This window comes from Muntiacus reevesi, chromosome 15 (assembly GCF_963930625.1).
Source record: "Muntiacus reevesi chromosome 15, mMunRee1.1, whole genome shotgun sequence".
Lineage (NCBI taxonomy): Eukaryota > Metazoa > Chordata > Mammalia > Artiodactyla > Cervidae > Muntiacus > Muntiacus reevesi.
This window is the reverse complement of record NC_089263.1, coordinates 23,606,058-23,630,728: the sequence shown is the minus strand read 5'-3', so window position 1 is coordinate 23,630,728 and position 24,671 is coordinate 23,606,058. Positions and strand designations below refer to the sequence as shown.

The 24,671-nt window shown below is 51.2% G+C and overlaps 1 protein-coding gene across 1 annotated transcript in view; it reads left to right on the top strand.

Moving 5' to 3' along the window:
- RASGRF1 (Ras protein specific guanine nucleotide releasing factor 1) overlaps positions 1-24,671 on the top strand; it is a 101,116-nt gene that overhangs the window by 28,728 nt on the left and 47,717 nt on the right. Inside the window, exons 3-8 of the mRNA XM_065906523.1 lie at positions 2,491-2,638; positions 7,478-7,570; positions 9,836-10,089; positions 17,727-17,806; positions 20,930-21,123; positions 21,435-21,544. Of these exons, the coding sequence (XP_065762595.1) occupies positions 2,491-2,638; positions 7,478-7,570; positions 9,836-10,089; positions 17,727-17,806; positions 20,930-21,123; positions 21,435-21,544 (879 nt within the window). The remainder of the gene's footprint in view (positions 1-2,490; positions 2,639-7,477; positions 7,571-9,835; positions 10,090-17,726; positions 17,807-20,929; positions 21,124-21,434; positions 21,545-24,671) is intronic.

Here is a 24,671-nt window from a genome sequence, read left to right as displayed (position 1 = left end):
GCAACCCACTCCAGTATTCTTGCCCGGAGAATCCCATGGACAGAGGAGCCTGGCAGGCTATAGTCCATGGGGTAGTAAAGGGTCGGACACAACTGAGTAAGGAACATATTCACAGAGGAGCATCGTCTGATCCTTTTCTGAGGGAAAGTTTTATTTTCAAAGAGGATGGGAAGAGAGGTTGGAAGAAGAAAAAGGAGAGACCAGAAGTCTCAAACCAATTCTGATTCAACTCTTGCCAAGGCCACACTCGACTCGGACACAGGCTTTTTTGCTTTGGGCCAGCACATTTAAGGGGAAGATAAAAACTAGCTGCTGAGGCTACAGTTAGGTTGTCTAAGAGATGTGGGCCTTTTGGCCCATGAGATACCTGCAGAGAGACAGTGAGCTGTCCCCGACTGGTGTCAACCCAGAAGTCATGGCCACCCAGAAGCTCTTCAGGTCAGATACTATGCGGATGGCCAACCGTAGCACAGACTGAAGGACTGAGAGAAGCCATCAGGGTCCAGTCTGACACCGAGTGTGCAGGTCTAGATGTGTTTTCAGAGGCATCTTTAATTTGTGGAGCAGGTTGGCTGGCCATAAGTCTTCCATGGTGGCCTGGCAGGCTACAGTCTTTGGGACCACAAAAAAAGTCAGAGACAACTGAGCGACTAACACTTTCACTTTGACATAACATAGTAGAAGGTATGTACAAGAAGGTATGTACAAAAATAAGCACATAGTATAGGAACAGTTATAGAGACACCATGTACTCTGCCACTGTATGCATAGTAGTCTAGTATATGGGATGCCTTTGGGCTATGTGTCTGTACAGCAATGTGTAAAATGTAACACCAAGTGTGGCTTATGGTCTGGAGCTCAGTAAGGAGAACTGGATGGAAACTGGACGGCCACGTGGAGAGCACAGACCTGACTCTTCAGGAACTGTGGTGCGATTACAGCTCCAGCTTCAACGCTCAGTGACTGACTGTCATTCAGGGGGGCAAGTCACTTCCCCTCTCTGGGCCTCAGTTTCTTTGTTTATAAAAGGAGACAGTTGGCCTTTTGTGATTCCTGAGTGTCCTTCCAGCTCTGAGAGTCTGTGAGTCTATAAAGACAGGGCTGCACAGAGGTGCAGATGGGCCTAGCGTGTGTCGTACAGAGTCAAGGAAGTCAGAAAGAGAAAAACAAATTTCATATAGTATCACTTATATGTGGAATCTGGAAAAATGGTACAGATGAACTTATCTGCAATGCAGAAATAGAGTCACAGATATAGAAAACACACTTACGGACACCAAAGGGGCAAGAGCAGGGGGAGAAATCGGGAGATTGGGATCGACATATATACACTACTATGTATGAGACAGATGACTAACGAGAACCTGCCATACCGCACAGGGAACTCTACTCAGTGCTCTGCGGTGACCTAGAAGGGAAGGAGCTCCAAAGAAGAGGGGATATATGTACACATATAGATGGATCACTTTGCTTATAGCAGAAACTAACACAACATGGTAAATTTATGCTCCAATAAATCGTGTTTTTAGAACAGGAAACTGGGGGAGGAGGAGGCAAGGGAGGCAGGCAGAGAAGACAGGGGAAGGGGAGAAAGGGAGGCAAAAACAGACCAAACTGTCCTGCCAGTAAGACTCCAGATCCCAGTTTTGAAGCACCACTAAGAACAAACTGATGAAGGCTCTGAATTTTCACACTGGTGGAGCAAGGAGGAGAGACCAGTGGTGTGAAAACGGACTCCTTCCTGCTCTCGACTGCATCTCCTTTGCAAATCAAGATAATTAAGCCTCTTGGGAAGTTGGGAAAACATTAACACCTGATACTCTAGTTTAAATTCATTATAAGAAATGTATCAAAGCCTTATTTTAACCAAAGAGTTCTCTCTTGTAGCTTGTCGTTTACCTCTAGAAGGGGATGGAGGAGCAAGCATGGAGGTTTGATTTGAGGATCAGGTGTTTTCCTCCAGGTACAGGCTCCAGGTCCTCTGCCCACCCTCTGCCCCTGCCACCCCCCTAAGGAGAAGCTGCCAGCTCTTTCCACCACCCCTCCATGCCCCTTCAGAGCACCACTGGGCAGAGCCTCCTTCTCTGACACCATCAAGGGACCAGTCTCCCCTGCCCACCGCCTCCATCACATAGCCCCTCTCCTAGAGCAAAGCTGTTTCCCTGCCCTCAGCCTCCTGGGATCCTCATCTCCATCCTGGGGGCTTGTAGGGAAGCAATTATTGTCCCATTTTGCCATGAGGGTCTCCCCCATAGTTCCCTGGGACTTAAAGAACTTGTGTGAAGCAGCTTCTGAGTTTGTGACAAAAGCCACTGTCTCTAAGCTGGCTCTCCACTGGCCAGCTGCATCCAGGGAACCTGGAAGGTCATGTCAGTAGATTCCAGACTGAACAGTGTCCCCTCAATTTAAGCAGGAGGTCATTGGTGACCCCAGAGAGGCAGCCGCTCCTGTGGGTACAGTGTCCTACCTGCCCTTTCCCTCTGTCCACAGCTATCGGACCCTGGCCACGGAGCACGAGGCGCTGATGCAAAAATACCTGCACCTGCTGCAGATCGTGGAGACTGAGAAGACGGTGGCCAAGCAGCTGCGGCAGCAGATCGAGGACGGGGAGGTGGAGATCGAGCGACTGAAGGCAGAGGTGACCACAACCCCGGGAGCAGAGGAGGCTGCCCAGGGATCCCGGCCTCCAGCCTCACAACCGGGCTCCCCAGGTTCAGGGAGACACAGGGTGGGCAGGAGGGACCCACTCCCAGCCACAGCTGTGCCAGCCCCAAACTTAAAAGGTTGGGTGGTCAGATCTGAGTTCAAAGCCCACCTCTGCCTTATAACAGCTGCAACCTGAAGCAAGTCCCCCAGTCTCTCTGCACCTCTGTCTATGTTGTTGTTTAGTCGCTAAGTCATGTCCAACTCTTTGCTACCCCATGGACTGCAGTACACCTAGCTTCCTTGTCCTTCACTATCTCCCGGGGTTTGCTCAAACTCTTGTCCTTTGAATCGATGTTGCTATCCAATGATCTCATCCTCTGTCATCCACTTCTCCTCCTGCCCTCAATCTTTCCCAGCATCAGGATCTTTTCCAGTGAGTTAGCTCTTTACATCAGGTGGCCAAAGCATTGGAATTTCAGCTTCAGCATCAGTCCTTCCAATGAATATTCAGGGTTGATTTCCTTTAGGATTGACTGGTTTGATCTCCTTACTGCCCAAGAGACTCTCAAGAGTCTTCTCCAGCACCACAGTTCGAAAGCATCAATTCTTTGGTGCTCAACCTTCTTTCTGAAAACAGGCTTTTTATCGTTAGCTGACAAGGTTGTGAAGATCAAGTGAGGTTACTGATTGGCAAGCTCCTGGTTACTCTGCTGACAACCACATGGACTAAGGGGGCGAGTGTGGGGCCAGAGTGTGGCTGGTAAGTCCTCAGAGTGTGGGCTGAGGCTCAGCTCCAAGACGGTCCCTTCCTTCTGCCTGCTATGGCCGTCTGGAGACTGGTTAAGTCTTCTAGAACTTCTAGAACTAGTCTTCTAGCCTTGCTAGGTTAAGTCTTCTAGACCTTCACTACTCAAAGTGTGATATGGCCCATCAGAAATGCAGAACTTGGGGTCCCACTTAGATATGCCGAGTCAGAACCTGCACTTTAACAGCATCCCAGCAATTCTCCTTTACCTGAGAGATGCTGACTCTCAGCCCTTAGATGCCCCTCGCCAGCTGTTCTTCGCCTCCACACAATGATCTGATCACCTCTCACTGCCTCATCTCACCAGGAGGTCACAATGTGTGTTTTAATTGCTCAGTCATGTCTGATTCTTTGTGATCCCCATGGATTGTAGCCCACCAAGCTTCTCTGTCCATGGGATTCTCCAGGCAAGAATACTGGAGTGGGTTGCCGTTCCCTTCTCCAGGGTATCCTCCTGACCCAAGGATCGAACCCCAGTCTTCCACATTGTGGGCAGATTCATTACCATCTGAGCCACCAGGGAAGCCCCCCAGAATGCAGGGGCATCAATTCTTCAGAGCTCAGCCTTTTTTATTGTCCAGCTCTCACATCCATACATGACTACTGGAAAAAAAAGTCATAGTTTTGACTATATGGACCTTTGTAGGCGACAGTCCATAGGGTCCCATAGAGTTGGACAAGACTGAGTGACTAAGCACACATGCACAGGGAACTAGATCCCACATGTAACTGCTGCTGCTGCTGCTAGGTCACGTCAGTCGTGTCCGACTCTGTGCGACCCCATAGACTAGACAAGATCAAAAAATTTAAGGAAGGAAAAAAAAAGGGAGGAAGAACTGAACTGTGTGGCAGCTATCTGAAAAGCAAGAACTACAAAGGTCTTTAGTAAAAACTTGGTGGGTAACAAACAGGAAAACACCTGGGTTAATTCCACCATAAATAACTGCTCTGACTAAATGCATTCTGGACTAAAGACACTGCCTCTTGAGGCGGGAGCAGGATGGGGCAGAAGTCGATGCACCGTGTCTCAAAGTTGGTGTGGCAAGCGGGGTTTTGCTCTGATGGATCAAGGAAGCCAGACCACCGGTGGCGAGTGGGCAGGATCCAGCAGAGACACCTGGCTTTGAGCCTGGTCAGGCAGCCGAAGCTAGACTCTAGCCGGTGAGTTGGGCATGAGCCAAAGTCCCCACCCTGCATGGCCTTCATCAACAAGGGTCAACTGAGCAGACCCTGGATGTCTAGCAAGCAAACCAAGGTCCAAAGCATAGCCATCTCCAGAAGAGACCTGCCAGGGTCAGAGAAAGGCTGCCTCCATGGGCTCACCTGACCCTCGTTCCAGGCAGAGATGGGCCACAGCCCAGGACTTGTGCGGGGTCCCAGGCTTGCAACTCCCTCACTAGAGCTTTGCCTCCCACCCTGGACCTGATGATCCTTGAACACAGGCTCCAAGACTGCCAGTGCTACTGTGCATGCAGCATAGCGCCTGACCTAATTGCATCTATTTTTTGCCCCAGTCCCTGCTGAGTGGATGTCCTGGAATGCCTCTTTCTGAGACAAGTGCCAGGTTTAAATACAGGACGGACACACACACACACATATAGCACACACACACACACACACACACACAACCCACCATGCTAAAAAAAAAAAAATGGTTCCACGTGCAAAGCTCAAAAGTGGCAAAGAAAGCAGAAGGTGATAATAATCAGGTCGAATGTGGGCATTGACTGGGCATTCCTGCATCTCTCAGCTCTCTAAGAGCCTGCCTGTGCGTCTGTGTGTTCGCATTTGTTCCTCAGCCCTTTAAAATACAGATCAAAGAACCAGCCTTTATTTCACTGTGCAGATGTTCCCAGAGAATCGAAAGAAAAGGTGGGGGGTGGGGGAGAAAGAAGAAAAGCCTGTGTCGGCGCTGAATATGTCTCAGTTAGATATTTTCAGCCGCTCTTCAAGCATAGGCCAGGGTAATTTTAGCAACCCGCGAGTGGAGAGCGGGTAACTGTTCCATTTTGCTTTCAGAGTGCTCAATTCGCTCAATTGTGAGAGCCCATTCATTCTGCAGTTTAGCAAGTGGCCTTGAGGGGACAAAGCCACGTGCTCTGAAGAGGAGCAGAGGCTTTGTGGCAGTGTTTGTGGAGTCCCCTGGGCTGTGTGGGGCTCGGTGACTGTGGTGTTTTCCTGTGGTTGAGGTTTTTGTCGCTGCTGTGGTTCTGACCCTTCTCTAATTGACTTATTTCTGTAGCCAATGAATATCTTTCAGGTGCCAGCCCCATGCTAGGCACCCAGAACCCATGAATGAATGAAACGGTGTGGTCCTTCCCCCATAGATACCATAGTTGTGATGGAATACACAGGCAATATCAGCATTTTCGGGCTTCCCAGGTGGCACTAGTGATAAAGAATCAGCCTGCCACTGCAGGAAACCAAGAGACACGGGTTCAGTCCCTTGGCTGGGAAGATTCCCTGGAGAAGGAAATGGCAACCCACTCCCGTATTCTTGCCTGGAGAATCCTACTGACAGAGGAGCTTGGCGGGATACAGTCCATAGAGTTGCAAAGGGTCAGACAAGACTGAAGCGACTTAGTATGCATGCATGCCAGCGTTTTCACTGGAAAGTCCACAGCCCTGGGAGCCCTGGTGAGGGATCCCCAGCAGAAACTTGCGGACTCCGGGGTGGCGTGATGGAGTCCCACCAGGGAGGCTGCACCACTGGCCTGTCCACCTGCGGGATGCCTGAGGCCCCCGGCCACAGTGTGGCTTAAGGCGCCTCTTCTCCTGGGCGCCACCCTGCTGGCTTTATTCTTGCAGCTGGGCAGACCTGTCTGATCCCAAATCTGGCAAATATAGATTCTTAGATCAGCTCCAACGCTCGTTTAAAGGGCTGCTCCATTTTTCTAGGCCAGCAGTTCCCAGGCTGTGTTCCAAAGAGAGCTCCAAGTCAGAGAAGTCCTTCAGGGTTGTCCCGGGAGGGGACAGCCAAGCCAGCAGCGCTTCCAACTGAAGTCCTGCTGGGGTTCCAGGACAGTTTTGTTTGAAAAGACAAAGTGACTACCCAAGTGTCCATTGATGGATGAATGGATCGCAAAATAGGGTTTGTACATACAATGGATGTCCTCCCTGGTGGCTCAGCGGTAAAGAATCTGCCTGCCAGTGCTTGAGAACAGTTTGCTCCCTGGGTCAGGAAGATCCCCTGGAGAAGGAAATGGCAACCCACTCCAGTATTCTTGCCTAGAAAATCCCATGGACAGAGGAGCCTGGCAGACTACGGTCCATGGAGTTGCAAAGAGCTGGACACTACTGAGCAACTAAACAACAATACAGTGGATATTACTCAACCTCACAAAGGAAGGGAAGTCTGACACCTGGTATGACATAGGTGAACCTTATGCTGGTGAAATAAGGCAGACACAGGTAGACAAATACTGTCTGATTCCACTTAGGCAAGGTACCTAGAGACATCAGATTCACAGAAAGTAGAATGGTGGGTGCCAGGGACTGGGGAGTTAGTGTTTAAATGGGGACAGAGTTGGGGAGGATGAGAAAGTTCTGGAGACAGATGGTGCAGATGGTTGCACAGCAGTGTAAATGAACTTGATGCTACTGAGCTGTGCACTTAAAACCGGTTAAAACAGTAAATTTTATGTTATGTCTATTTTACCACAATAGAAATTTGAAGATAAAGGGACTGAAGGTTTAGGAAGTAAGGAAGATGATCACAGATTTGGACCAAAGCTCCCAGATTACAAAGGGATTGCCTGCAGCCCTGAGGGTGCCCCGCCCAGGGTCACTCAGAGTCAGATCCCAGCTGCCCTGGACCCGGGTGGACAGGCACCAGGAGCAGTGCTCACTCACAGATGTCCGGCTTGTAACCTCGGGCGGACAGGAGCTGCAGTACCTCCGTCCTCATGGAGTGCCTGGGAGCGCACTTGCCCACCACACCGCGCCTGGTGGTGCCTGGAGGAGTGGGACTTCCGCCGCTGCCGCAGCCCCCCTACCCCCAGCAGCTGACCCATGTTTCTGTTGCAGATCGCATCTCTGCTCAAGGACAATGAGCGCATCCAGTCCACCCAGACCGTCACCCCCAACGACGAAGACAGTGACATCAAAAAAATCAAGAAGGTCTGTGCCGTCCCTCAGGGCTGGCAAAGCTGCCTTGGTCCTCTTTAGAGAGCCCCACCCCCAGCACAGCCCCATGTCCATAGTATCCCGCTGCTGTCCCCCTGCTCCCAGTGTGTCCTTCCACTTCCACTCCAAAGGCAGAACCAATAGCCCCTCACGTCTGACCAGCACCTCATCGAGCCATTTCTTCGGGCTGTCTCTGTGAGGTAGGGTAGTTCAGCCCATTTGGTAGATAAGAAAACCCAGGCCTCAAAAGATGAAAGAGTGGATTGAGCCAGCGCAGGAACCCAGGCTATGAGACTCATAGCTGAGAGCTTTCCTCATGACCCTGGGCAGCCTCAGGGAGACCCCAGGCCGCTCTTCCATCCTCCCAACCTTTCGTGCCTGCCCGCCCCCCTCACCCCAACCACTGTCCTACAAACACTGCCTCTCCCAACTGTGCCCTTTGGTGTCCAGCAGAGGTCAGCATGGCAACTGACCTCTGTGACACACCAGGGTTGGCCCAGCTGGTTTTACTCTGTTGGAGTCCAGGAGGGGTGGACATCTCAGGAGGTACCAGAAAGCTGCCCAGTGGCAGGGATACTGACCAGCACCGTGGACCACCCTGTGGAGGGGAAGAACATGGTCTGTGTTTGCAGCTGGCCAGACTTGAAGCAGGGGAGCCTGACTCACCCTAAGAAAAACAAGCGAAACCAGAAAACCCTCCTTGTTAAGAGCATAAAAGAACTCCAGCACCATCCAGACCAGAAGCTGCAAACCGGCTTCCCACAGGCCAAGTTCAGCCTCCCAGCGTGTTTGGGGTTTTTAGCCCATACGGTGTCTTTTTTTCCCCCCTTTTAATGTGTTGCCAGTGCTATAAACGCTAAACATTTCACATTAAAAAAAAAAGTCTATATTTCTGGTTTCTCAGAAATAGAAAAAGCTAACATCCATTACGCACTTTCTATGTGCCAGACACTATTCTAGGAGATGTATGCAGATTAATCTCTTCCGAACTGAGAGTCCTCTGGAGTTTGATTATTATCTGCATTTCACAGATGAGGGTACAGAAGCCCATAAGGGCAAAACGACTTGTTCAGGTCACACAGCCAGGTATTGGCAAAGTGACATTTAAACCCCAGTTGCTGAGCTCCAAAGCCCACATCCTCAGTCACTGGGACACACCATCCCTTGGAAAAGCAGGAGGTCTTGCAGCCCCGGGCCCGCCTCCTGCACACAATGTCTGCTGGCTCTAGGCCAGGTGCCTGCCCACCTATGATCCATAGGACCCCCTGGACATTAGACTTGCCACCAGGGGTCTGAACCAAGCCCTACCCACACAGGGATGTGCAGACCTGCCTTCTCTTCCATGGCCCCACTGGACTTCCCGGCCCATTTTGAAAGCCATTCTGGTGGGAACACTTGGTTAAGTCCCAGCTGAAATGCACTGTCCTCCTTTTATTGTCACCCTCCTGGGGCCTCTGAGCGAGGCTTCCTATCTTCAGAGAGAGCTACTGTGACAAGGTCAGACTGCTCCTCCCCAGGGCAGTCGGCCCTGGCCACAGGTCTGCACTCAGAAGGCCACACTTGCTGTTCATGGTGAGTGCCCTTTTCAGCTGATAGTGCTTTGATGAGCGCCTCAACAGGCATCCCCTGGATCCCCAGGATCCCCCCTCCGACCCAGCACCATGCAGCACCCTTGTTCCTGGGGCCCTGGTCCCTCCCCGTGCAGCCCCTGAGCTTGCCCACAGCTCAGCAGCAGGAATGGTGAGAAGCCTTGATTGGAAGCATGCAGATCTTCACACAGTCCTCTGAGTCTAGGAATCAAAGCCCTTCCCAAGTTATCACCAAAATGAGGCCAAGCCAAGCAGCCCAACTCGAGTGACCATGTTCTTTTCTCCCCACGGAAGCAGGGGAGAGCCTCTGGCGGCGGCCGATGAAGTCCAAGCATGAGATGAACTCATCTGCCATGTTCAGTTCAATGTGATAATCGCCCTCTGACCAGACAAGCTTAAATGGAAACTTCTGGGCTCTCAGACCAGTCATTAGATGAGAAGTGTGAGCTCCACCCAGCACAGCCTGGCAGCTCTCTCTTCTCGCGGCCCCTCCCATGGTGGGGACTTGGAGCCGCGTTTTCCCTCTGTCTGGGGATGCTACCAGAGCAACCTGGGGACCTGGTTTGAACACAGAGGTCTGGGGTGGGGCCTGGGGTTGGCATTTTTAACAGAATCTCAGGAGATGCAGCGTAGGCTGATGGGCGGCTCTCCTGCCGGTCTCGGGGCCCAGGTGCAGAGCTTCCTGCGGGGCTGGCTGTGCCGGCGCAAGTGGAAGACCATCATCCAGGACTACATCCGGTCGCCGCACGCGGACAGCATGCGCAAGAGGAACCAGGTGGTGTTCAGCATGCTGGAGGCCGAGGCCGAGTACGTGCAGCAGCTGCACATCCTGGTGAACAACTTCCTGCGCCCGCTGCGGATGGCCGCCAGCTCCAAGAAGCCCCCCATCACGCACGACGACGTCAGCAGCATCTTCCTGAACAGGTGAGCACCTGAACCTCAGTCCCTGCCTGCACCCACCCCCACCACCACCACCACCGCTGCCTCAGAGCGCTTGGCCAAGGTGGGAGGAGGGAGCCTGGCCAGCAATGAACTTGACCACAAGCTCTCCTCTAGTTCCCGCCAAGTGTGGAGGAGGAAGGTGGCCACCCAAGGTCTCAGGCCTAGAAGCCAGTGTTCTGACCCTGACGGGCAGGATACAGATAGAGGCCCACAGAGTAGATGTCTGAACTCAGGGGTTCAGCTGAGGCAATGTCGGGAGACGTTTTTGCTTGTCAGAACTTGGTGAGGGGGTTAGGGGAAGAGTTTGCAAGTAGCATCTAGTGGGTAGAGGTCAGAGATGATGCTCAACATCCTACAGTGCACAGAGCAGTCCCCCCCACCCCAGCAAAGAATTATTCCACCAAAAATAATCGTGCCAATACCCTGGTGGTCCAGTGGTTAAGACGCCAAGCTCCCACTGCAGGGGTGCAGGTTTGATCCCCAGTCAGGGAGCTAAGATCCTATGCACCAGAAAAAAATCAATCAATAAAAATAATCAAGCCAAGGTTGAGAAACCCTGGATTAAATGTTTCCTGTATTGAGAGGCGGGTTCATTACCACTGGCACCACGTGAGACGAGTTGAATTACATGTTTACAAATTATAAATCAAGCTACAAAAAACCAAGTGTGTTGCATCCCTCTACCTTAATATCATCGTCATAATGATCAAGAAACAGGCCTAAATTTTTAGAATTCTCAGGCTCGTTAGAGTTCAGCTCTGTACCATGTTACCCACACACCATATGAAAGTGGTTACTTTTCCCAAATGGTGACCCTGGGCATTTGTGTGGGTTTGGCAGTGCCTCAATAGGCTGAGCTGACGGTTGCCCTTCTGCTGTCCACCTCTTTTGAAAAGGAAAGTCTTAGGAAGTGGTTTAAAGGAGCTTTGTGGTAGCCAATAAAATGGAGTAAACTAGGTAAAAGCAACAAACATAAAAACATCAACAGAGTGCTATTTCCAAACGATTCTCATCTAGGAATTAAAGTAAATCATATGTGCTTCAGGTTATTCATTCAGCTGCACTTCCTTTAGCATAGTCATCGTTCAGTCACTTCACCAGTTCCAACTGTCTCATCCAGGTATTATGCAGAGATGTTTGGGACACGGGGTCACCTCCCCTGGGCCCTGCTCTGCCCCTTTACCTGCCAGGGTGCTGTAGCAAGTTTAAGGATTTGTGTGTCAACCGGGAGGAGATGGGGGAGCCAGTGGACACGGGTCTGATTCTGAGGGGTTGAGGTGAGATGCTGAAGGTGGCTGGGAGAAGGACCAGGCTGACATCATGGATGTGGAGGAGATGTCAGAGTACAGGGACATTGTGGAGGTGGGAGCAGAGGAGGGGAGCAGCTTCTAGCCTCAGAAAACCTTGTAGAAACTGAATCACTGGGCCTTACAAAGTTGCTTTATTTTAATGTATTTATTTGGCTGTTCCAGGTCTTAGTTGTAGCATGTGGGATCTTCCTTGTGACATTCAGGCTCCTAGTTGCAGCATGTGGGCTCTAATTCCCCGACCAGGGATCCAACCTGGGCCCCTGAATTGGGAGTGCAAAATCTTAGCCACTGGACCAGTTGGGAAGTCCTGAGCATGACTGCCTTCTTATCGTTCACACCTCACTACATGATCCACTGTGTGCACAGGACAGTATAAGGATCACTGTCTTAAACACTTTGCTTTTTGTGAGCAGAGACCAGCTTAATTGATTTTTTTCTTGAAAAAATAGCAGCACTGCACAGCTTCTGTGCATGACTGAATGTTCTGGACTGCCCTCACCTCATTAAGCTTTGCAGGGCCAGCTTCATGCCAGGCTTTCTGAGCACTTGGCCCAGTGATTTCCAATCCTGGGAGATGCCCCATCAGGCTGGCACCAGAGCTCAGAGAGGTGATGGATGGGATGTGCTCGGGGTTCCAGTGGGCTGTGATTTTAATCCAGTTCCGTTTTACATCAAGGCCTTTGCTTGCCCCTGCTGCCCTATTAAATGATGGGCTGGATCTTCGCTTACCCCCATCCTCCTTTTCCCCAACACGTGCTCATCACAACCCAGGTCTTGGAACGCAGTGCCCCCACCCACTTCTGCGCTATTGAGAACTTTCTGTTGTGGGTTAGCCCAGCCTCCCCTCTTGCTGGGGAAGTGCCTCCCCTCTTTCTGGGGAAGTGCTGTGAATCTCTGGGGTCTCCCTGCCTTGGACCACAACACAGAGGTCCGTGTGTACCACAGGCCAAGGGCAGAGGCTGCCAGCCCTCTCACTAGAAGGCATTTCTACATGTGACTTCCCCCTGGGTTTGCTTTTAGATCAAAATGAATTCAGTGATTCAGCCACACTAGAAACCTGATGCTACTTTGGTGATTTCATTTGCCGGAGCTCCTTAAAAGAAGTCCTTGAGAAGAAAGAGGCCTCTCTCCAGGCTGGCAGATTCCTAGAGGGTGCTACGGAGCTGGGGAGGGGGTTAATTGTGTGTTTCTACAATAGTGGAGGGTGGAGAGGAGGGGAGGAGCAATCTTGGAAGTAAACACCTGCAGCAGGTTTTGTTTACCCAAGACAATGAGCGCAGAGACTTGGACTGTTTCCCTTTAATAAAAACATTGCCTGGCGACATGTGCTGGGAACCACAGGCATGGCCCCGTGATGAGAGCATCCCGCCCGGGTGACAGATGGTTGGTACCTTGATGCCGCTCTGATTGATCAGGAGTGGCTGGCAGTCCCGGGCTGAGAAGGATTGTGAGGCTCCGTGGGGGAGTGTGCTGCCATCCATTTGTCATGTCTGCATGGGCTGGGGAGTGAGGAGGGACGGGTAGAGGGCAGGGCAAGAGTGAAGAGGCCTGCCGCCCTCTGCCCTGGGCCCTCCTCCGGCCCCAGATTTGAGAACGGCTTGGGTGAGTCACACTCCTTTCTGGGCTCAAGAAGGGGACCAGAAAAAATGAGTGCTTCCCAAGTAGACAGGTCACTTCCTCTCCCTCAAATTCTCCCCACCCTACTGTCCTCTCTGTTTTCCTTATGACAACTCTCTGCTACTCTTCCTTCATGTTTTTCTTGGATGTCTCCGACCACCCCATGCCCCTTGTCGCCATTGGCTTCTCTTCCCTGGTTGTGTGCTTCCAGGGCCCCCTTTTGTAGCATTCATCACACTTAAACAATGGTTTCTTTTGTGTAGATTCCCTACTGCACTCTAAGTGAGCTGTGGGGAGGGATAGGGCCGGAGAATACAGTTGCCCTAGCAGTGCTCTGCACAATTCAGGGACAACATTCACATAAACTAGGTCTCGGCAGAGTTCTGTCAAGGGCCAGATGGTGAATATTTTAGATCTTGAGGGCCAGAGGGTGTCAGAAGCAGGTGGACTTAGGCAATCCTAATGATCGGTTGAATGAGTGCGGCTATGTTACAATAAACTGATGGATGCTAAAATGGTAATTCTATGTAATTTTTACTTACCATAAAATACACTTGATTTTTTTCAACCATTTAAAATTATAAAAATCCTTCTAAACGTGCAGGCTGTACAAAAACATAAAGTGGGCCGGCATTCTGGATGGCAAGATTCCATGTCATAAATATGTCATTTCACCCAAAACATGCTATGAAGTTAATATAATTGCAATTGAAGTTCAGCCTAGCAGAGTGATTTTAAAGTCCATCTGAAGGAATAAATACATGTAAATTGATAATCATGTTCTGAAAAAAGAACAATGAAAGTAACATTTCCTACATTAATTAAAATATATTGTAGGCTTATAAATATATTAAAAGTAACAAAAACAGCCTGACACTATTGCCAGAACAGACCAATAGACCATCAAAGTAAAATAGAAAGTTCAGAAACAGACATACCCATGTTTTAGAATTTAGTGACAATAAAGTCAGCTTTGAAAAGCAGGGGAAACAGCTGGAGTGTTGGATAAATAAAATGGGGCAGTTGGCTAAACAAACTGAGAGAAAGATTACATTTATATCTTTTATTCACAAGCTACACCAAAGTAAACTGGAGTTAAGTATTTTTTAAATTATTTATTTATTTTGGCTGCACTAGGTCTTCATTGCTTCGTGGGCTTTCTCTAGTTGCAGCGAGTGGGGGCTACTCTCTAGTTGTGGTGCTTAGGCTTCTCTTGCGGTGGCTTCTCTTGAGGCTCCTGGTCTCTAGAGCACAGGCTCAGTAGTTGTGGCACATGGGTTTAGTTGCTGTGAAGCATGTGGAATCTTCCAGACCAAGGATCTAACCTGTGTCCCCTGCATGGCAGGTAGATTCTTAACCACTGGACCACAAAGGAAGTCCCCTAGTTAAGTAGTTATATGTAAAAAATAAAATTATAGATGAGTGTGTATGCAGTCTAGGAAAAGACATGCTCAAAGCAGAAAAAAAAAAAAGAAAGAAAATGGTACACCCCACGGCAAAGTAGAAAAACTTTAAAAAAACACAGAATCAATGGAAAATAGCTGGAAAAAAAAAAAGTCTGCAATGTAGATGTTCGATTGTACACTTAACATGAAGAGTTAGTTTAAATTAATAAAACTGAAAATAGTAAATGGACAGGACTTGGCAGTTCTCAAAAGAAGATGTTCAAACGACCAATACAAAGGAAAATGGAGCCTTCATCAACTGTATTTTTATAGTCCCGGCTTATGATGTTCCTACTGTGCTACTATACCAGTCCGTGCCCTGTTGGAATCTAAGAGGGTGGGTTTCCTCCCTGGTGTTTCCAGCAGCCATATAAGGGGACTCCCTGGGAGTGGGGCCCTGAGTCTTGCTGTCAGTGCTTGGGGTCATTCGTCACCTCCTGGCTCCTCAGGAACCCCTGATAGTCTTTCTACCTCCACCCTCCCCCACCTCAGGGCCCACGTTCACCCTTCTGTGCACTACCATGCACCCCGGACTCGTCTCATTTGAATTTTCCAAAGGCTCTTCCCATGTGGATGACTAAAGCTCTTCAGATTGGCATGGTGCCTATTTATCAGTTCAATAACTAGTTCAGGGGCCATGGACAGGCAGAACCAGCCTGGTCACAGGTGCATCTGTTGCAGACTCACTGCCTGAAAACTGAAGGTGACTTCAGCCATCAAAGGGGAACCCTAGTCCAGAAATCACCGTGTCACCACCCCTGGAGGCCTGTTCTCTTGGGACTTAAGGGAAATGATAGTTAATTCATGGTAATGACTGAACCACACTCAGGAATGAGAACTCGGAATGTTTCCACGACTTTGTTGTTCAGTAGCTCGGTTGTGTCTGACTCTTTACGACCCCCGTGTACTGCAGCACACCAGGCTTCCCTACCCTCTACTACCTCCAGGAACTTGCTCAAACTCATGTCCATTGAGTCAGTGATACCATCCAACCATCTCATCCTCTATCATCCACTTCTACTTTTGCCTTCAATCTTTCCCAGCATCAGGATTTTTTCCAATGATACCTGTTAAAGGCCCCCCTGGCCCCAGCCCTTCCCTTCTGAACATCCTGGGGGTGTGATCAGTACAGACTTTGCTCTGCAGTGCCCAGGCACTGTGTTCTGTTCTCTTACCACTACCACCACCCCACCTCTCAGCTTCCTTCTCCCTTTTTCTCTTGCAGTCTTTCCCTCTTTTCTTTCTCTCTTCACACAGTATGTTTTCTCTGCAGAGTGGGGGTGCTCAGGGCATTCCAAACCCATCTGGGGTGCAGGAGCCCCGTGCCTCTCAGGCCTTCCGTGCACGTGAGGTCCAGGACCCTCACTGACCTCCTGTGCCTCGCAGCCCAGGGGCGCCCACCCAGCGCCTTCCACCCTTTGCTCTTGTCCTGAGAATGAGACCTCACGGTGGTGGGGGTTTGCCTTCAGGGCACAGACTGCTGGGAGAACGAACAGCACCCCAAGCTGGAAAACATCAGGGCCTCAGCGACCACCCAGGGTGCTGGGAGAGCCTGGGTGATGGAGCAGAGAGTGTAGCCATGGAGGGGTGGTGATACGGCAGAAAAAAACAGAGAATGTCCCAGAAAGAGGGGAAGACAGGGCCCAGAGCCCCAACTCATGGGAGCTCTTCCTCTCTGGGCCTCAGTTTCCCTTTCCATGAGTGGAGCACACATTAAAAAAGAATTTTTTGGCTGCGCCACAGGTGAGATCTAGTTCCCTGACCAGGGATTGAACCCTGTGCCCCCTGTTTTGGAAGCACGGAGTCTTAACCACTGGACCACCAGGGACAAGTCCCCACACTTCAGCATATTTGGTTCTTTTGGCTTCCTCTGTGATTCAAAGCAAGCCCAGATATGCTGGGGAGACCCCCAGGTCTTCAGGGTGTAGGAGCCAGGATGATGAGCAGGAGCAAGGGAAGAACAGGAGGAGGGGGGCCCTGCAGGATGGAGCAGAAATTGGCCCATCTCTTGGGTCCTCTGCGTTCTCACAGATTGGCTGTTCTCTGGAGCCAGCCACTTGGGGAGCAGTGGGCAGAGAGGAGGGTGTGGGAAGGGAGCCACGGCAAATGTGGCTGCCTGGGAAATGTTTTGAGGCCTAATGAGAGTATGTGCACCCCCAGCATTCCAGGTAATGACAAAGCAGGCACTTTAGAGACTCTGGGTTTCTGTCCTTTCCTCAGTGGTTTTCTTTTTTTTTCCTTTTCTAACCTTTACTCAAAAAGGGGCTGGTGGAGAGCTAGCATTTGTTGAGCATCACTCTGCTCTAGTAGATGTACAATGCTTTCAGAAGAACCACATTTCACCTCCGTGTTTTCCATGGAAGGACCTGTGGTTCAGAGATGTTAGGCATCTTGCTCAGTCACATAGCTAGGAACGGGCAAGATCTGAGCCTCCATCTGTGTGGGTCTCAAGCCCTAGCTCCTGTCATGTCCTCACGACATGAGGACTTTTCCTCTGAGTGGCTTTTCCTCTGAGTTCTTCAGAGCCCCAGGTTCCTCCAGGATCCCTCAGGGGCACCCCCAGCCAGCAGGGACTTGAGGGAGCTAGGGAAGCCAGCAGCCAGAGCACTACCCTTCTTGACCGGCTTGACTGGCATTTGATTGCATGCTGAGAAGAGCCCTTCTGAATTGTATGCTCTGCTGTCACCATCCTGAAATACACTTTATTTTTTTGGAGACCATTTTTTTCTTAATTAATTAATTTTTTTTTCAGCTATGGTGGGTCTTCTTGCTGTACACAGGCTTTCTCTAGTTGCGATCAGTGGGGGCTACTCTTCATTGAGGGTCACGGGCTTCTCGTTGCAGTGGCTTCTCTTGTGCAGCCCCGGCTCTGTGGCACGCAGTCTTCAGTAGCTTTGACTCACGGGCTCTAGAACACAGACTCAGTAGTCATGGTGCACGGTCTTAGTTGCTCCGCGGCATGTGGGATCTTCCCCCACCAGGGGTCCAGCCGGTGTCCCTTGTGTTGCAAGGCAAATTATTAACCACTGGACTGCCAGGGAAGCCCCATCCTGAAATTCTTAACCATTTTGTTAACAAGGGGCTCGCTTATTTGTTTTGCATTAGGGCCCACAAATTACATAGTCCATCCCACTGAACTGGTTTTCAGGTTAAGCATCACCTGAGAAGATTTCCTTAACTTGCGGGAGGGGACACTTGGAGGGACAGGATGTCCTGGCCTGAGCTTACCTTGTGGTTTTTCTTGCAGTGAGACCATCATGTTTTTGCACCAGATCTTTTACCAAGGCCTGAAGGCCCGCATCTCCAGCTGGCCCACGCTGGTCCTGGGTGAGTAGCAGCCCTGGCAGGGGTCCCCTGCCCCTTCATCCCCACCGGAACTTGGGAAGTCCATCTACAGTGGCCACCCCCTCCCTGTCAACCCCCAGCTGGCAACACTTTTGTCCTTGCAGAATGTAGCAGAAGGGCCCTTTAAAAACTCCCAGGAACCCTCAGAGGGCTCAGAGGAGGAAAGACAAATTGGCAAAAGCTACATTTCTGGGAGGAAGTGATATATTTTTAGTTTATCTGTTTTTCCCTTTTAAAAATAAAATATATGTACCCATTTGAGAAAATTCGAGAATCCAGAAAAGTAGGAAATGGTTAAAAATATCAGCCATAGTTCTGCTTCCCAAAGATAACTACTGTAAACACTTGGGTTTGTTTCCTTCTAATTTTTTTTTTCTATGCATAGATCTTGGTGTGTTTTTTTTTCCCATTTTACATAATTGCAAACATACTGAATATAGAATTTGAATCTTACTGTGGGTTTTTTTTTTTTTACTTAACATTATTGCATAAGCATTTTCTCAAGCTAAAGCACACTTTTTGATGACTGTGTAGTGCTCCAGGGCCTGTGAGTCTGCCACCATCTATGTAGGCATCTCCCCCTTCTTGGCTCTTAAAGATGTTCTGCCTTTTTGCTATTACTAGAAACAATAATGTCTACACATGAGGTGGTCTCCATATTAGAGAGCAGTTTCCTGAGATAGGTATCCAGAGGCTGAATGACTGAAAGAAGGGAGGTGGACTCCCCGCTCTGTACCCACTGTCACATTTCTCTCCAAGTCCTCATTCCTGAGACTGATGTATAGGGGTACCTCTCACTTCTTGTCTCTCCCACCCTGGGTAGCATCTTCCTTCCACCTAATTCAACAGGAAAAGGTGAGTGTTGTGTCACTTCTGCTGTGAAGTCAAGGGAAAAGGCTCAGGAAGGTAAAGGGACCGCTGAGAGAGGAGAGGCTCCCCTGCCCACAGGCCAGGAGACTTCCATGGGGAGTGAGCGCTATTTCTGTCTTTCTCAGGTCAAAGAGACCTGTTTTCTCCAAGATCAAAAGAAGAAGCAGGTGACTCAGTGGTAAAGAACAGGCCTGCCAATGCAGGAGACATAAGAGCCGTAGTTTGATCCTTGGGTCAGGAAGATCCCCTGGAAGAGGAAATAGCAACCTGCTCCTATATTCTTGCCTAAAAAACTCCATGGACAGAGGAGCCTGGCAGGCTACAGCCCATAGGGTCACAAAGAGTTGGACACAACTTAACGACTAAGCAAACACACACACATACACTAGAAAGAAGTAAAAGGCTGTACTTTCTGTCCTCATAGGATTGATGAGGTGATCCACTGGGTAGGTGGATGCCTTTCATAAGAGCTCCCACTTAGGAGTTTGTTACAAGGAAATTTTTTCCTTTTACTGAAGTATAGTTAACCTACAATGTTGTGTTCATTTCAGCTGTACAGCAAAGTGATTCAGTTATATCTATATATACGTTCTTTTTGTAATATTCTTTTCCATTATGGTTATTACGGGTTATTGAATATAGTTCCTGGTGCTATATACACTGGATGTGTGCATGCTCAGTCGTGTCTGACTCTTTGCAACCCCATGGACTGTAGCCCTCCAGGCTCCTCTGTCCATGGGATTTTCCCAAGAAGAATACTGGAGTGGGTAGCCATTTCCTCCTTCAGGGGATCTTCCCTACTCAGGGATCAAACCTGCGTCTCCTATGTCTCCTGCCATAGCAGGCAGCTTGTTTACCGCTGAGCCACCAGGGAAGCCCTGTGCTATACAGTAGGACCTTCTCGTTTATCCGTTCTATATGTAAAAACTTACAAATGCTAAACCCAAGCTCCCACTCCATCCATCCCCATCCCCCTCCCTCTTGGCAACCACAAATCTGTTCCCTAAGTCTGTGAGTCTGTTTCTGTTTTGTATATAAGTTCGTGTCATATTTAGATTCCACATATAAGTGATATCATATGGAGTTTGTCTTTCTCTGTCTGACTTACTTCACTTAGTATAATCATCACTAGCTGCATGGTCTTTCTCTTTAATGGGGTTAGTAAGCAGATGTTTTAGAAAAATGGTCCCCAACCTTTTGGATACCAGGGACTGATTTCATAGAAGACAGTTTTTCCACGGACCAGGGTTAGGGGGATGGTTTCAAGATGTTTCAAGCACAGTACATTTATTGTGCACTTTATTTCTAATCTAACGCTGCTGTTGATCTGACAGGAGGTACTGGCCTGTAGGTGGGGGGGACCCCTGTTTTAAAGGCTCCATCCCATCCCATCAAGTGTTGAAGGGCAGATCTGGGCTTTCGAGAGCTGGAAGGACAGGATGCTAGACACCCAGGAGGTTGAGACTGACGGGCCAGCAGGGGCTGCAGAGCTGGGAGGGTGGAGACAAGGGACCCACCTGTGAGGGAACAGAGATTCAGGAAAGCATGTCATGGGGTGGAAAGCCCTGGAACAAAGGAGTCGGGAAACCTGGTTCCAAGCCAGCTGCTGACTCACCTTGTGGCCTCTGACAGGTCCCAGTCACAGATGGGACACTCTGGGAGGGAAGCCCCCTGGAGGGAGGAGGGCACTGGGGTGATGTAATTACAACAGAGGCCAAGGGCAACCCCACAGGCGCTCTGAGACCCAGGTGGCCCCTCAGAGAGGGGCATTGACTGGCCCGAGGGGCTGGTCATCGAGGCAGGGGCCGGCCTTCACACCCCCCTCCCGGACTGTCATGGGCCCAGCTTGTGCAGGGCAGCTTCCTTCAGCGGAGAGCAGTTCCCACGCAGGGAGGACCCAGCTGATAGCCAGGCGAGAAGCACCTGTGTCCTAAAAGGGGCCCAGGGGCCACCCCACAGCACCCTCCACACCTGCTTTCTCTGGCCCTCTACGTGTCAGACTAGATAGGGCTCCATCTCAAAACCCTGTGGTTCTGATGTGATTGATCCCGGTGCCTGGGGCCTCCCTGTCTCTCCTAGGAGAGGGTGGTGGGTCCAGGGTCGGCTCTGAAGGCAGGGTTTTCTCTGGGACCTCCCGGGCAGGGCTGGGGAAGCCGAGGGCCTGGGGGAGGGCGTCAGCCCCTCACCCCACACCGAGGGCGCCCCCGCTGCCCACTGAGCCCCACCTCCTTGCAGCCGACCTGTTCGACATCCTGCTGCCCATGCTCAACATCTACCAGGAGTTTGTGCGCAACCACCAGTACAGCCTGCAGATCCTGGCGCACTGCAAGCAGAACCGCGACTTTGACAAGCTACTCAAGCACTACGAGGCCAAGCCCGACTGCGAGGAGAGGACGCTGGAAACCTTCCTCACCTACCCCATGTTCCAGGTGTGCCGCCCCACTACCGCCCTGCCAGGGCGCACGCGCACATGGGTGGCTGGGTGGTGGGGCCGGGAGGGGTGCGACCAGCAGAGAGCCAGGCCTGTGGGGCAGGGCAGGGGTGGGGGTGGAGGGGCTCGTCCCACCCAAGACCCTGGCTCCAAGTCTGAGATTGGGAGAGTCTGAGATCGGAAGTGCAATGGGGGTCCTTTGTGCTGAGAACCCTTGTCTCTGCACCCCCATCCCTCTCCGGGGCTCTGTCTCTCCCTTGTATCATTTCATCGCCACCTCTCTCCTGCCTCACCTCCCCGTCCCCGCAGATCCCCAGATACATCCTGACGCTACACGAGCTCCTGGCGCACACCCCTCATGAGCACGTGGAGCGCAACAGCCTGGACTATGCCAAGTCCAAACTGGAGGAGCTGTCCAGGTAAGCCCAGCAGCGGGTCCCCACACCAGAGAACCCAGGTCCCCACATCACGGGGCAGGCCCAGGCTTGAGGGTGCCCCCACCGGGAGTTCGCTGAGCCCAAATGGCCAAAACTCATGTTTCTGGTTAAGACTGCAAGGGGTGGAGACACATAGCCTGTCCCACCTGGAGGCAGAATCCCCAGGAGCAGTCTGAGGGGTTTACAGCTCCACTCCAGGTGGGCACCAGCGAGATGGGATGGGTGGCTTGCTGTCCCTGGCGTAGGTGGGCCCAGCAAGGCCTGGGTGGTCAGTGGGCCCATCTCCGGGACTCGCAGACACTCTCTGCCCATTTCCTTGGTTCTCCAGCATCAATGTGTCAATGCTTGTGGCTTTAGGGGCTCCATGGGGTCCCGAGTGTTGGGCCCTTATGTATCCCAGGCTCTGTTCAGCAGTAGGCAGTGTGCATGAGTGGACAGGCCGTGGGCGGGCCATTGTCAGAGGCCGAAGCCCCATCAGGGCCTCCCCTGCTCTCCCTCAGTCCCTGGAGCACAGTCTCTGCCCAGGCAGGGGCAGAGGGACCGGGGAGGAGGGCTGCCACACCCAGGTGGTGGGGAGGGGGGTTCCCCATCTGTGGGGGCGGGGCAGCGTGGAGGGGAGGAGCTTCAGACTCTAGTGTTTCCTGAAAATGGAACCCGCTAGAGTTTCTAATGGATGAGGTAAGAGGACAGAGAGAGAACATAGGAGTCGAAAGGGAGTCTGAGCCTGAGCAGCCTCAAGGATGGCACCACCACGATGCAAGGTGTAGAAACCGCTGGAGGGGCAGGTTTGAAGGGGTCTTCTTCGCTTCATGGGAGCTCTATTGGGGGTGTGTTGGGCCTGAGATGGACGACAGCAGTGGAGATGACAAGGAGGGAGAGTCGGTGTTTGACTCTGGAGTTTAGGGAGGCGAGGTGGAACAGGTCATCAGCTCAGATATGGTATTTAAAGTCACCAGCTGGGGCTTCCCTGGCGGTCCAGAGATTAAGACTCTGCACTTCCACTGCAGGAGGTGTGGGTTCGATCCCTAGTCAGGGAACTAAGATCCCACATACCACATGGTGCAGCCAGAATTTTTTTTAAAAAGTCACAAGATTGATGAGATCACCAAGGGAGTGAGTTTAAGCAGGAATGAGGTATGAACCAAAGGTTGAGCCCTGGGGCATCCCCCAGCGGAGGCCAAGAGGTGAGGAGGGGCCTTATGGTCAGAGATGGATGGGTCTGCATGGTGTGGGGCTCAGCCACCAGCCCTGCTGGAGCCTCGCCCACCACCCAGAGCCCTCAACAGCTTCCCGAGTTCAACGAGTGGAACTTGTTGGGCAGCTGGGCAGAGGGAGGACCAGTCTGGACTGGGGCAGGGCACAGACCCCACAGTGAAGAATTCAGGAGAAGGTGTAAGCAGGGCGTGACTGCAGACTAACAGAACCGTTGTGGGGTGTGGGCCCCAGTTCTCTCAGGCCCCAGGGAGTCAGTACAGTGCACTCTTCCCCGGGGAGAAGATGTGGACCCCCCCGTGAGTTCCTGGACCCTGCGGGATGCCCTGTCCCAGTGCAGGCAGGGGTACAGGAGGCACGTGGGTGCCAGGGAACTTGGCCCAAGACCCCAGTCCCCTCTCCCCCCTGGTGCTGGGTGTACAGACTGCTCTTCCTTTGTCCCCCCGCCCTTCACCTACACCTGGTCCTGAGCCCAGCCTGAGCAGCACAAAAGAGGGTTTTCCCATGTGACAGCAGCCCTATCATCCTCCTCCCACCTTCCCTGGGGCCTGAGGAAAGCTGCAGCTGACTAGAAGCCAGAAGATAACCAGCCCCTCCCTGGCCAACCTCAGAGCCCTGCACCCCTCACCTCTGGGGGCATTTGTCCCACTTCCTCTCCTGAACCCCTCACTCCTAGGCTCCAGGATAACCCAGGTCATCACTTCCAGTTCCCCCAGGAGCCTCAGGCCCTGGAAATCCCAGACCACCTTCCCAGAGTCCCCCAGCTTCCCTAACCTAGGCTCCCCCATCGCAGACTGCAGCCTAGGTCTGCCGTTTACCCTGAGCCGCTGCAGTTTATAAACGTCTAACAGCCATCCCTAGATGGCTCAGGGGTAAAGAGCCCACCTGCCAGGGCCAGAGACATAGGAGACCTGAGTTCGATCCCGGGGTCCAGAAGACCCCTTGGAGGAAAAAATGACAACCCACTTCAGTATTCTTGCCTGGAGAATCTCATAGACACAGGATGCTGGCTGGCTATAATTCACAGGGTCCCAAAGAGTCAGACAGGACTTGGCAACTAAGCAACAAAGTTTTTTGTTTTTTGTTTTTTTATGTGGACCATTTTTTAAAGTCTTTATTGAATTTGTTACACCATTGCTTCTGTTTTATGTTTGGGTTTTTTATGCTGAGTCTGACAGCACCTGGGATCTTAGCTCCCTGACCAGGGATCAAACCTGCGACTCCTGCATTGGATTGTGAAGTTTTAGCCATGGGACCGCCAGGGAGTCCACCCCTCATTTTGAGCACCTCTAGCCTCTTTAGCCAATCTCTCACTCTCTGCAAGAGAGTCTGATTGCCTTGGGCTGCTACCAAAAGTGAAGTACTTTTGGAGGCTGGAGGAAGGATGGCTACTTCCATCCACAGAACTACCTGAAAGGTCCCTCCCTGGCCCATGCCCATGCGTTTTCCTGAAGAAGGCTAAGGCCTGGAAAGAGAAGAGCATTGCTGGGAAGGTGGGGGTGGGATGGGTAGAAAACCAAAGCTTCTAAGGCAGAGACCTCATCTCGATGCCCCAGTCTGATAACTGGCAAAAATGACAAGTTATCATATATCACCTTTTTTTAACAATAACATTTCGCAGCCCTGATAAGGGCAATGGTCACCACCTTTTATTTAAGCACCTGTCATTGCATGAGGTCAGCCCATGCAATGCATTATTTTCCATCCTCACCCCAACAGTTACAAATGGGAAGCTAAGTATTCGAGGGGTTGAGTAATGCGTTCAGCATCAATCACACTGACTCCCCTGTTCACAGCTCCAGCTCCACCCATGTCATCTCTCATTGTTACGGGGTTTGAATTGGATCATGTCTACGAGAGAACTCTGTTAACCACTGGATATTCGTCCGCTCTCTGA